Source organism: Oreochromis niloticus, unplaced genomic scaffold (genome assembly GCF_001858045.2).
Source record: "Oreochromis niloticus isolate F11D_XX unplaced genomic scaffold, O_niloticus_UMD_NMBU tig00001878_pilon, whole genome shotgun sequence".
Taxonomy (NCBI): domain Eukaryota; kingdom Metazoa; phylum Chordata; class Actinopteri; order Cichliformes; family Cichlidae; genus Oreochromis; species Oreochromis niloticus.
In genome coordinates, this window is record NW_020327489.1 from 23533 (window position 1) to 36034 (window position 12502).

A 12502-nucleotide genomic window follows, 5' to 3' on the forward strand; every position below is an offset into this window, starting at 1 on the left:
TTACAGTAGTCCAGCCTGGAAGTAATAAATGCATGAACTAGTTTTTCAGCATCACTCTGAGACAGGATATTTCTAATTTTAGAGATGTTGCGCAAATGGAAGAAAGCAGTCTTACATATTTGTTTAATATGCGCATTGAAGGACATGTCCTGGTCAAAAATGACTCCAAGGTTCCTCACAGTGTTACTGGAGGTCACAGTAATGCCATCCAGAGTAAGAATCTGCTTAGATACCATATTTCTAAGATTTTCAGGGCCGAGTACAATAACCTCAGTTTTATCTGAATTAAGAAGCAGAAAGTTAGCGGCCATCCAGGTCTTTATGTCTTTAACACATTCCTGCAGTTTCACTAATTGGTGTGTGTTACCTGGCTTCATGGATAGATAGAGCTGCGTGTCATCTGCATAGCAGTGAAAATTTATGCTATGTCTTCTAATGATGCTGCCTAAGGGAAGCATGTATAATGTAAATAGAATTGGTCCTAGCACTGAACCCTGTGGAATACCATATTTAACCTTAGTGTGTGAAGAGGACTCTCCATTTACTTGAACAAATTGGAGTCTATTAGATAGATATGATACAAACCACTGCAGTGCAGTACCTGTAATACCTACAGCATGTTCTAATCGCTCTAATAGGATATTATGGTCAACAGTATCAAACGCAGCACTGAGGTCTAGCAGGACAAGCACAGAGATGAGTCCACTGTCAGAGGCCATAAGAAGATCATTTGTAACCTTCACTAAAGCTGTTTCTGTGCTGTGATGAGCTCTGAAACCTGACTGAAACTCTTCAAATAAGCCATTCCTCTGCAGATGATCTGTTAGCTGTTTGACAACTACTCTTTCAAGGATTTTTGATATGAAAGGAAGGTTGGAGATTGGCCTATAATTAGCTAAGACAGCTGGGTCTAGAGATGGCTTTTTAAGTAAAGGTTTAACTACAGCCACCTTGAAGGCCTGTGGTACATAGCCGATTATTAGAGAGAGGTTGATCATATTTAAGATCGAAGAATTAATTAATGGCAGGACTTCTTTGAGCAGTTTTGTAGGAATGGGGTCTAAAAGACACGTTGATGGTTTGGAGGAAGTAATTATTGAAGTTAACTCAGAAAGATCAATTGGAGAAAAAGAGTCTAACTTAACACCGATGGTACTAAAAGTAGCTGTAGATAATATTACATCTGTGGGATGATTATTGGTAATTTTTTCTCTAATGATAAAAATTTTATTTGTGAAGAAGTTCATGAAGTCATTACTAGTTAACGTTAAAGGGATTGTTGGCTCAGTAGAGCTCTGACTTTTTGTCAGCCTGGCTACAGTGCTGAAGAGAAACCTGGGGTTGTTCTTATTTTCTTCAATCAGTGACGAATAGTAAGATGTTCTGGCTTTGCGGAGGCCTTTCTTATAAAGCAGCAAACTATTTCTCCAGGCTAAATGATGATCCTCTAAATTTGTGACACGCCATTTCCTCTCCAGCTTACGAGTTATCTGCTTTAGGCTACGTGTTTGAGAATTATACCACGGAGTCAGGTACTTCGGATTTGAGGCTTTAGTTTTCACAGGAGCTACAGTATCCAGAGTCGTACGTAGAGAGGAGGTAAAATTATTAACAAGATAATCGACCTCTGTTGGAGTAGCGTTCAGATAGCTGCTCTGCTCTATGTTGGTACAGGGCATTGAAGATGATAACAGTGGGTGGATTATATTCTTAAACTTAGTTACAGCACTTTCAGAAAGACATCTACTTTGATAAAGTCTACTCTCCACTGCTGTGTAATCAATTATTGTAAATGTAAATGTTATCAGGAAATGATCAGACAGCAGAGGGTTTTCAGGAAACACTGTTAAATGTCCAGTTTCTATGCCATATGTTAAAACAAGATCTAGAGTGTGATTAAAGTGGTGGGTGGGTTCTTTTACATTTTGAGAGAAGCCAATTGAGTCTAATAACAGATTAAATGCGATGTTGAGGCTGTCATTTTTAGCATCTACATGGATGTTAAAATCACCCACAATAATTATTTTATCTGAGCTGAGCACTAAATCAGATAAAAAGTCTGAGAAATCAGAGAGAAACTCTGTGTAAGGCCCAGGTGGACGATAGATGATAACAAGTAAGACTGGTTTCTGAGTTTTACAGCTGGGGTGGACGAGGCTAAGCATCAGGCTTTCAAATGAATTAAAAGTCTGTCTTGGTCTTTCGTTAATTAATAGGCTGGTGTGAAAAATTGCTGCCACACCGCCCCCTCGGCCTGTGCTTCGGGATTTCTGGTAGTTAGAATGACTCAGGGGTGTTGATTCATTTAAACTAACATACTCATCCTGCTGCAACCAGGTTTCTGTAAGGCAGAGTAAATCGATTTGTTGATCAATTATTAAGTCATGTACTAACAGAGACTTGGAGGAGAGAGACCTAATATTTAATAATCCACATTTCACTGTTTTACTCTTTGGTTCAGATGTGGATACTGTATTGTTCTTTCTTTGTGATTTTTTATGTTTAAGTTGTTTATTGCTGGTTTTTAGTTTGTTTTTTGTCTTTTTGGGAGCTGACACAGTCTCAATGGAGATGGGTTTTTGGGGGGGTAGCAGGAGGAGAGAAGCTGCAGAGAGGCGCGTAAGACTGCAACTCTGCTTCCTGGTCCCAACTCTGGATAGTCATATTTTGGGGGGTTTAATAAATTGGTCCATATTTCTAGAAATGAGAGCTGCTCCATCCAAAGTGGGATGGATGCCGTCTCTCCTAACAAGACCAGGTTTCCTCCAGAAGGTTTGCCAATTATCTATGAAGCCCACATCGTTTCTGGGACACCACTCAGACAGCCAGCAATTTAAGGACAACATGCGGCTAAACATGTCACTCCTGGTCTGATTGGGGAGGGGACCAGAGAAAACTACAGAGTCCGACATTGTTTTGGCAAAGTTACACACCGATTCAATATTGATTTTAGTGACCTCCGATTGGCGTAACCGGGTGTCATTACTGCCGACGTGAATTATGATCTTACTGTATTTACGTTTACCCTTAGCCAGCAGTTTTAAATTTCCTTCAATGTCGCCTGCTCTGGCCCCTGGAAGACAATTGACTATGGTTGCCGGTGTCTCTAGCTTCACATGTCTGAGAACAGAATCACCAATTACCAGAGTTTGACCCCCGGCGGGTGTGTCGCCGAGTGGGGAAAAACGGTTAGACACATGAACAGGTTGGTGGTGTACCTGGGGCTTCAGTTTAAGACTATGCTTCCTCCTCACCGTCACCCAGCCGCCCTCTTTCCCCAGCTGCTTGGGGTCTGCCGGGGAACAGCTAGCGGGGCCTACGCTATCTTCGGCTGCACCAGCTACAGGGGCCTGGCTAGCTACGGGTGAATGAAGGGTGCGAAGCCGAGTCTCCAATTCAGTAATCCTGGCCTCCAGAGCTGCAAATATGCTACATTTGTTACAGGTATCATTACTGCTAAAGGAGGCCGAGGAGTAACTAAACATCTGACACAATGAGCAGGAAAGTGCAGGAGGGACAGGTGAAGTAGCCATGGTGCTAACGAGTCGGCTACGAGCTAAGCTAAGCTAGCGAAACAGTAAAGAGACAGTGAGTGAATACTTTGGCTACAAATTAGGTAGTGAGTACACAGAAAGGGTGATTCAGATGAAGCACGTTAAGATTATACTATGAAGAAGGGATGTATCAAAAGATTTAAATTAAATTGCTAAGCAGAAAAGCTACTCAGAAACACCACTGTGTTTGAGCAGGAACAGGAAGTGATACTCTACCACAAAGCGAGCGAACACTAAGTGACAGCGCCACCAAGAGTCAGAACTGTGAGGATCCTCATGGCCATTGATCAGTGTTCTTTGATCAGTGGGTTTTGGTCAGTGATTGTTGATCAATGGTCATGGGAATTTGCATAATTATGATTAAGGAACTGACCTCACAGCCCATTGTTCCTTCAGTGGGCTGGTTTCAGTCATTATGCAAATGTACTGTTTATAAGGTTTGGGGAAACCTGCAGTCAGCTGAGACTGAAGAAGTCACTTGGATGAGTGACGAAACGTTTCTCCCACAAAACGCTACGTCCAGATGAACAGATTCAACTTTTGGAGATTTACTTTCCTGGATGATTGAGAATGCATCAAGACATTAATGTAAACACTTACCTCATCTAACAGTCTTCACACATTTAACTTCCTCTTTTCTATTATTGATAAAGATATTTTCCACTGTTAAACTGTCCTTTAAAGGGAAAACAGGGGAGTTTGCAAAATAGATTAAATATAAAAGTTATTAAATGTTAAAATTTTATATCTACATTGAGACAGAGGGGCAGATACAGATGTCTAAAAGCTGAATGAACTGTTTAATTCAGCAAGAGGAGAGAAAAAGAGTGATGTCACTATGAGGAAGTGAGCAGGAAGTTGATGCTGTATTCATCTCTGAGTCTCATTTGTGAACGTGAGAGCAAGAACAGAGACTGAGAGAGACAGAGAAGCACGATGGCTGCATTCACATGGATTCAAATGTCTTCATTACTGATACTGATGCTTCAGTTTAAAGGTAAGTGTACATAGAAACACATTCAATTAATAAACTGCATTATTATCACAAGTGTTACTTCTTTATTCTTCCTTTAACTGAGACAGTCATGATTCACTTTTTGACTTGAGCTGACTCTTGGAAACTAAAGCTGAAACTTTAACTTGTGTTGTTTTTAAAATAAACTTCACATTATAAACATAACACTGATATTCATAACATATTTGATGTTTCACATTTCTCTCTCTTTTTCTCAACAGGAACAACTGAGCAAAATCAAACTGATCAAACTGTCACAGCTGGACGTGGACATGATGTTACTCTGCCTTGTAAAAATGTGATACAAGGTCAGCATAACTGTAGCAGTACTACCTGGATCTTCAGTGATTCAAGCAGCTCAGTATCACTCTTTGAACTTGGGCAGAATAAAGCAGCCAAACCTAAATCAGACAGACTGAGTGTTTCTGCAGACTGTTCTCTGGTTACACACTCAGAAATTAAAGTACAGAAATGTACCTATAGGGGTACAATGGCTTGTCACTGGGGTGGTACCCTCTAAGGTACCGTTCTGTACCCTAAACTGTGGGTACTGATTTGTACCCTTGTAATTTGTACTTTTTACACGTCAAACCTGTACTTTAAAGGACAAAGTTGTACCCTTAGTATAAAGTACAAAAAAGAACCCTTAAAAGGAGTACAAAAATGTCTTTCTAAAGGTTCAGTATCTACACACAGATTTCCTATATTTTTCCTCTCAAGATTTGAAAAATTGAAGATACAAAGTCAAAAATACTTGTCACATTTATTACCTTCTTAAATACAGACTGTTATCAACAGAGTATGTGTCATAAGCTGCAACATCAATTTCCTGTCCAGGTTTTAGCAACGTCCATTCACTATCAACTCTAACACTGTATGAATGAAAATGGTTGTCATATAACAGAGGAATGAGAATTTTTCCACAAAAGACCCACATTGTGTCAATATTAAATATGTACTTAATTTGCCAGAACAGAGGAATCTTCTCTGAATGCAGTACATCAATGACAAACACATCTCTTACACAGTATTTGACACTGTTCACAATTACTTCTGACACACGCTGGAAAGCTTTCTTAGGTCTTAGCACTATCAACTTCAGAAAAGCCACAATAGACTGTCAGTGCTTGTTGCAGTTCCAGTGGTAATGACAAAAATGGTGTAGTCACACTTTTTCCAAAAACATTTTCAAATTCACCAAGTAAACTTTTGTTAGAAAACTCCCAGCACTGTCTGAACTGATGTCTGTTGCTCAAAGTTGTAGCAATGTTCATAAAATTTCTACAATTGCGGGACAACATTTTGAAATACTGGTGCTTACTTTCAAATCTCATACACCATAACAAACGTAGAGGGCCGAACATTTCAATCAGTCTTGCATAGTGGATTAAATAATGACACTTTGGTGTAACAGAAGAACAGCAGTCACTGAGTCCACAAGTTATATCAAAATTGGCATCATGGGAATGAATAAGTCCTATGTGCTGAATAAGCTTTATCAAACTAAAGGTTCTTCTGCCACATTTGGAGCACTGATATGGCTGAGGCATGGTGGTCAATACAGAAGATTTATTTGTCTGGTGACTGTGATTGGCAGAGGCCGGTCCTCACCCTCATCTATTTTCACAATGTACTTTTGGAGAAAAATCAGGGTGTTCTTCAGATGTTTTGGGTAAGCAAGGTTGAAGACAAAATACAAGCAGAAAGAAGAGATGATTCCTTCAAAAATACACGAGGTTCTGCACACTTCACTGCCATCCAACTTCACAATGTTTGGAGCGCTTCTGGAGAACACTGGTTTCCAGTCTTCATGAAGTAGCTGAACAGTTGGATAGGGGGTTTTAGGATGAACCTTTGAAGTCAAAAGAGAAGGTAGAGGAAAGCAATATCTTAGTCTCTTAACAAAAGATACATTTGTTTTCCTTTTATATAGACTAAATATTTTAATACACACACCTCTCCAAGTATGACAAAGAGATCCAGTTTCTCCTTGAAGACGTATGGCAGGAATAAAAGTGCAGCCCTTGTGTCAAGATCTGCCAAAAAAAAAAACAAAACAAAAAAACCCCACAATATCACCCATGCATTTTATCTGGCATTTCCAGTTACCTATAAAAATTATATAAAATGGAAGCCTTGAAGTTAAAAAAAAAAGCAAATACCTGGTAGGTCATCAGTGAGAGCCTCCTCTCTTGCATCAAGGTAGAGCTGGTAGAGTGGGGTTTTCCCTCGTGTAAGGTCAATCACCTTTGCTGCAACACATGAGAGCCCTTCACGAAATCGCTGGCTTACATTACCCGTTGTTGGTTGGATCCACCCGAGTTCGTTGCACAGCTACAAGTAAAAAAATTCATTTTCAGTACAAAATAACAGTGTATGAAAATGAAATAATCTAAAGTTGATATTAATTATGTATGGTGCTGCATAATTATTTTTTTATAGAATTTAACAACAATACTGTAAGAAGTTACATGAACATACAAAAAAAGGAAAGAGGGACAGATGAAGAAAGCAAGGTCAAGGGCAAATAAAATTTACTACTATAAACATGTTAAATGTGACAGCTATTTCCAAGTTCAATTCAGCTTTCTGACTTACACCAGTAGGCATCCCTAAGAAGGGGTACTTCTTCAACACATCCTCCACAGGCATACCATCTGCAATTTCTTTTTGCCGCCAAGCAAACATTTGCTGCATACGGTTATGAACCACCATGGTATCTGGTTGCATCTTCTGATATTGGCACTGTAAGACCTTTAAGTGGGCGTCTATGGATAATAAATCCTCTCCTTGGACGCATGGTCCCTTGAAAGAAAGCAAGAGTGAGAAGAGAAAGTCAAAACAGATTAGAAACCCAACATAAGACTAAATATACAATTAGAGCTGACACGATCTGTGCATCACAAAGAACTTGTATCGGTTAAAGTTAACCGATACCATGAACCAATATTTAAAATATGGAAACTCTGAAATAATTTCACATAAAATCTTAATTGTTAACTTGAAATTTTAGTTTTGGAGTCATATTTAAAAAAAAATTTTTTTTATTTTTTTTAGTCTAGTTCACCCTCTTTTAGCGCCTTCCAATTAATAATTTTTTGTGAGGTAGAAGTATTAGCACTGGTACTTTGTATTAGCAAGTGCTCTAATCCAAGTATTGGTATTGTTTCGGTTTGAAAAAAGGGGTACAGTTGCATCCCTAATCCTTAGTTTTAGATGTAATAACAGATGCAAGAACATTTTATAGCTCAAGATGTCCCTCACACCAACCTGACAAACATTTCTCTGACTTGTTCGTTGACATTTATTAGGCTGCCCTCTCCTCGTAGAACCAAACTTCTCCTTACAACGCCTCACTGCCTCACTGTCGACTAGTGGTGCCCGCTCTGATTTGAATTTACGTCTCAAAGACATATGCCATGTGTGCTTGTTGAACAGAAACATAAGTTACTGTAAAAACAATCTACACAAAATACACCCAACAAAGAATCAGTAAACATACTTCATACAAACCTACTGAGAGGCTACAGATTGTCTTACTAACAAAACAAGATCGAAAAAAGCTTCACTTTTACTTTGTAATCTTGAAGGAACCTTGTGCAAATTTTAAATTTAACTTACATAACCATTTCCCTCACGATCCTTGAGGAAAGGATACTTCATTACCAGCGTCTTCACAGCTTGCACATATTCAGAATTTGTGGGATACCTGTAATATCAGAAGAAACATAAGTGTTAGAGCAACTGCTGACAAACAAACTTTATCAAGTGTCAGTTATTGTTTCTTAGTAATGTAGCGTTTATTTTCAATATGACAGATTCAGCTTTTTCTAAAGCAACAAGCTAACATTACCCTGATTAACTTACATAGTATACTGTGCCACAGCTTCATATAGAACTCTGATTATTGTGTGTCTGTCCCTTGGATTTTTATGGCACGGTTCTTTGTTGTCCAGTTTTAGTTGCAGATTTTTGGGAAATCTTGGAATTTCAAAAGAGGCTGGCAGTCTCAAAGTATTTTCATTGCTGTGAAAACAGTTAAGTGTTTGATTTATTGCATGAATTGAAGTATAAAACACTACAGTAACAATACATATGGTAGAAACAATGATCATATTAACTAAATCCTAAAAGTGCATAACGGCCAACATGTATGCTTCAGACATACTAACTTCATTATAAATAAGAAAATACCTTATTGAAGTTGACGAAGTAGATGGTTGCCAGTCTTCTGGAGAGACAGTCTGTAGAGTCAGCGTCACTGAAGATTCCTTCATCCTTGACACAAATTGGTTGAATTTAACCTGCTTTTTGAAGGATCCTTGGAAAAGGTATGCAACCATAGTCTCAGTAAGACCGCAGTCAACTGTGTCACCATCAACCTCATTGTCTGCAAGATAAATGGTAGTACAAACTCTAAATTCCATGTAAGGATATTTATCACCACATTTTTACATGGGTAAAAACCGTATATCACACACATTAAAACCTTTTGTACAACTTCTTTCAGTTCAAAGAAATATTCATTAAAAAAAAATCAGTAAATTAAATAAAATAAACCAAATTTTTAGAGTGAATCCTCTCGATATGCAAAGTTTTCATTTTTAAATTTAGATGTTTGTTTGGGACTACTGGACACAGGAGAGCAGAGTCTGAGCATGCTTTTGTGCCCTTTCAAGTTTGGAAGAAAAAAAAAGACTAGAATGCTGTAATTTGTTAATATTCACTACTAAGGTGACTCCTTTCTCCAGATTTCCGACAGTTTCTGCCGTCTGTTCTTTCAGACCGATTACTTATAGCGATAACACCCGCAGGACTGTATTACAAGCTCAGATTACATGCTGAAAAAGTTCCCACATTGCTTAAAACGCGACTATCAAACCCCAGCTGCGACACCCTTGTTATATTTTAAACAAATGCGGCGTCAAGATATTTCCTTTAAACGTTATATTCAGCCGCCCATGTGTGTTGATGGCCTTGGAATGGATGTAAAAACGTGATTTTATTAAACCATTAATACACTAACGGTAAACTGCATTCAGCTACCAGGGAATCAAATTTCGCGCCGTTCCGCTGCGCAGGGGTTACCGAACCCATAGACTGTGGCCGAACCACATATATAAGTTCAAACTTATACAAATACTATGTGTACACATTTTTCATTTTTCAGAACTGTGACCTCAACTTTACACATGAAACGTTTGTAAAAAGACATAATTTGAGCTAAGAGAGTGCCGAAACTAGCTAAATTGCTAATATACGTTAAGCTAGGCTAAACCAATAATTAGTAATTACGCTACATTTTTCTTTAAATAAAACTTACCTCTGAAACGCTGAGCTTCAGCTTCGGTGACATCTAAGCCCCACTCTTGTATTTTTGTTAAGAGTTCCTCGGTTGAAAGTGAACAGAGCACACCAGGACTTGCAAGTTCGTAATCCATCTCCGTCCGTTGATAAAACAAAATGGCACCTGCTGCATTTACAGAAAGTTCTAGAATCCACCAGCTATTCGTTGAGTTTCTTCTTCTACTTTTTGTTTGATGTTGTGAGGATGGGCTCAACTCGCACTCAGAGTTCAATTAGGGTGCTTTTTTGCAATTCATCCAAATAGTTATACTTTAAAAAAATCACTCTTAAAAAAAATGTTTAAATGCATTTTTACTTTTTTTCTTTCAAATAAATTCATTGTTCTTAAAGCAGCTTAAAAATAAGGGGGGTTCAGGGAATACAAAAACAACAACAGCAATGAAAATAATAAAAAATAAAATAAAAACACTAAAATATATGCTTAAATCAATACAGTTGCAAATAAATTACTGTCAAAAAGAATTAAAAAAAACAACCTCTAATCAAAAAGAGCTTAATCAACCTGTACTTTATCTTTTGAAAGAATGGGTACAAATAAGTACTTTTCACAATTAAGGAACATGTATGTACCTTTCAGACGCTAAAAAAGGTACAGATAGTTACCCCGAGGTCCAATATTTGTCCTTAGACTGTCTTAATGTCATTTTTGTACCTTGGGGCACAGTAATGTACCCCTTCCGTACCCCTATTTCTGACTGTGTATAAAGAAGGTCACAGATCAGGATGTTGGTCATTACACCTGCAGACAGTTCAAAACACCAACAGGATCAAAAGAATGTCCAGACTTTATGATTCATCTGTCTGTTATTAACAGTGAGTATTTGCATCTTAATGTTTTCAGCTCAAACTGTCCTGTTAGAACAACAAACTGAAACACCACAATAATTATGATCACAGTGATGAAGTTCATTTTTCTATTGTTGCTTTTCTCTTACAATATCTCCATCTTCACCAGTGTATGTACATGAGAACAATGATAAAGCATCTTGAACAGCTCTGTGTTGACATATGAACACTGTAGACTCACAGTTGAGTGGCTGTATGAAGATAAAGAGAACATATCCTCAGACATGAGACATCATCAAAAATGAGACTTGTTAGACTGTTAAACATCTCACCACTGTTTCCTCTCTGTTGTTGTTCACTTACTTTCAAGTCTTTTCTTACTGTTGGTGTCTTTAATGTTGTTATTGTATTTCTTTAGGTCAAGATGTGAAAACGACAACAAAATCAACAATTAAACCAACGTTAACAATAACAAATATATGGACAACAAAAGAGGAAGTAAAGACATCGCTGACAACAACATCAAATCAACCAGACGGTAGTGACTGAATCGCTCTGTTTTTTAAAAATCTGTATCGCCTGTTTAGCTTCTATGAAAGATAGAATGAAATTTTATTACTAATATATTTTTGAACACATTTAGTTGATTATTAACATTTTCATTGCTGGTGTTTATTTAGAATATTTGATTTTGTATTTTTAAATAAATACTGCAGCCTGAAACTCCACAGTCCAAAAACACATCAACTGTCATCTCTACATGTTAGAAAACCGACTGTATTTATTAGATTTCAAATCTTTGGCTTTTGTACTGAACAGAAATTTGAAGCCAAAATATTTTTACTATTTTCAGATTATCTGTATTTGCTGAGATGCATCATTGTGTCTGTGGGTTTAGCAGCACTCTTAATATCTGCTGTTACAGTCAACATATGGACAAAAACTAAAGGTGAGAACATTCACAGATGAAACTTTCATACATAAAAAGCTTCGAGTTTTACTGTAATTTTTTTTTGTTTTTTATTTTTGTTATTTCAGGAAACAAAACACAGACTTAAGAAAACATTGTAAGATTGAACACTCAATATTCCTCTGTAACTTTTGTTACTATTACCGGTGCCAGATCTAGGTGAAATCCGACAGCTAACGATACACAGACTAGGGAGCACTGCAAAGCCAATTATATAAAAACTGTGGAATAATAGAGAGGACACCAAAGCTAGAAGATAGAAGCAGATGTTACATGAGCTCTGTTTTTCTGTTTCAACCCTATGTCACTGTTTTGGCGTGTGCTGGGAGGCGGAGCTTCATGGCTTCAGAATGCTCGAACAACTAATAAGCTAGTTAATAGTGAACTTCTTTAAACCAGCCCAGGTCGAGTGATAACAAGAAAGAGCAAATAAAAGCTGATTGATGCTGATTCACTTAGATGTTACAGCAGGTATGTCTAAGTTCAGTAAACTCAAACAGACTCTGCAGCTACTTGATTTACTTTCTTAAGTTCATGAAATTTATTATTAGTCATTTTAAACCATAAACAAAAGGTGTTGAGTACACCTGACACAAAACACCAACTGTCACAACTGGTCGTGTCCATCTGCCACAGGACAAAAGACATGTTGTGGAAAAGAGCCAGAGATTAATAACAAGTAATGATTAAATGCAGAGAGGGCTATTAACACATAGCGGGTGAAAAGGTGACTGAAGACGAAATACTCCACGCATCATGAGAATCCCCCAGCAGCCTTTGCACCATAACTAAGAGAGGATTCAGGGTCAC

The 12502-nt window shown here is 37.8% G+C and overlaps 1 protein-coding gene and 1 long non-coding RNA gene across 4 annotated transcripts; one reads left to right on the forward strand and one right to left on the reverse strand.

The window, feature by feature from the left end:
- The first annotated feature begins 4440 nt into the window (after positions 1–4440).
- Positions 4441–5938, forward strand: LOC112844875 (uncharacterized). The gene is made up of 2 exons (XR_003217633.1): positions 4441–4551; positions 4791–5938. It is a non-coding gene; the product is annotated as an uncharacterized LOC112844875 (long non-coding RNA).
- On the reverse strand, positions 5349–10142 carry LOC109200536 (sterile alpha motif domain-containing protein 3). 3 transcript variants are annotated; one of them, XM_025904474.1, is made up of 10 exons: positions 9694–9864; positions 9051–9076; positions 8764–8959; positions 8437–8595; positions 8191–8278; positions 7840–7995; positions 7168–7374; positions 6732–6903; positions 6526–6605; positions 5349–6421 (listed from the first exon to the last, which is right to left on the reverse strand). In XM_025904474.1, exons 3-10 carry the CDS (start codon positions 8910–8912, stop codon positions 6125–6127), a joined length of 1308 nt encoding a protein of 435 aa, XP_025760259.1. In that variant the 5' UTR covers positions 8913–8959; positions 9051–9076; positions 9694–9864; the 3' UTR covers positions 5349–6124. The 3 variants fall into 3 exon arrangements, with proteins under 3 accessions (XP_025760259.1, XP_019211677.1, XP_019211678.1); XM_019356132.2 differs by lacking the exons at positions 9051–9076; positions 9694–9864 and adding an exon at positions 9893–10142; XM_019356133.2 differs by lacking the exons at positions 7840–7995; positions 9051–9076; positions 9694–9864 and adding an exon at positions 9893–10142.
- Positions 10143–12502: the final 2360 nt, after the last annotated feature.

Coding starts and splice junctions, on each gene's coding strand:
- LOC109200536 (XM_019356132.2), bottom strand. CDS start 10,010: ATGGATTACGAACTTGCAAGTCCTGGTGTGCTCTGTTCACTTTCAACC. Junction 8,596..8,763: donor ACTTCGTCAACTTCAATAAG/GTATTTTCTTAT, acceptor CTGTTTTCACAG/CAATGAAAATACTTTGAGAC. Junction 6,422..6,525: donor TCTTTGTCATACTTGGAGAG/GTGTGTGTATTA, acceptor TTGACTTCAAAG/GTTCATCCTAAAACCCCCTA.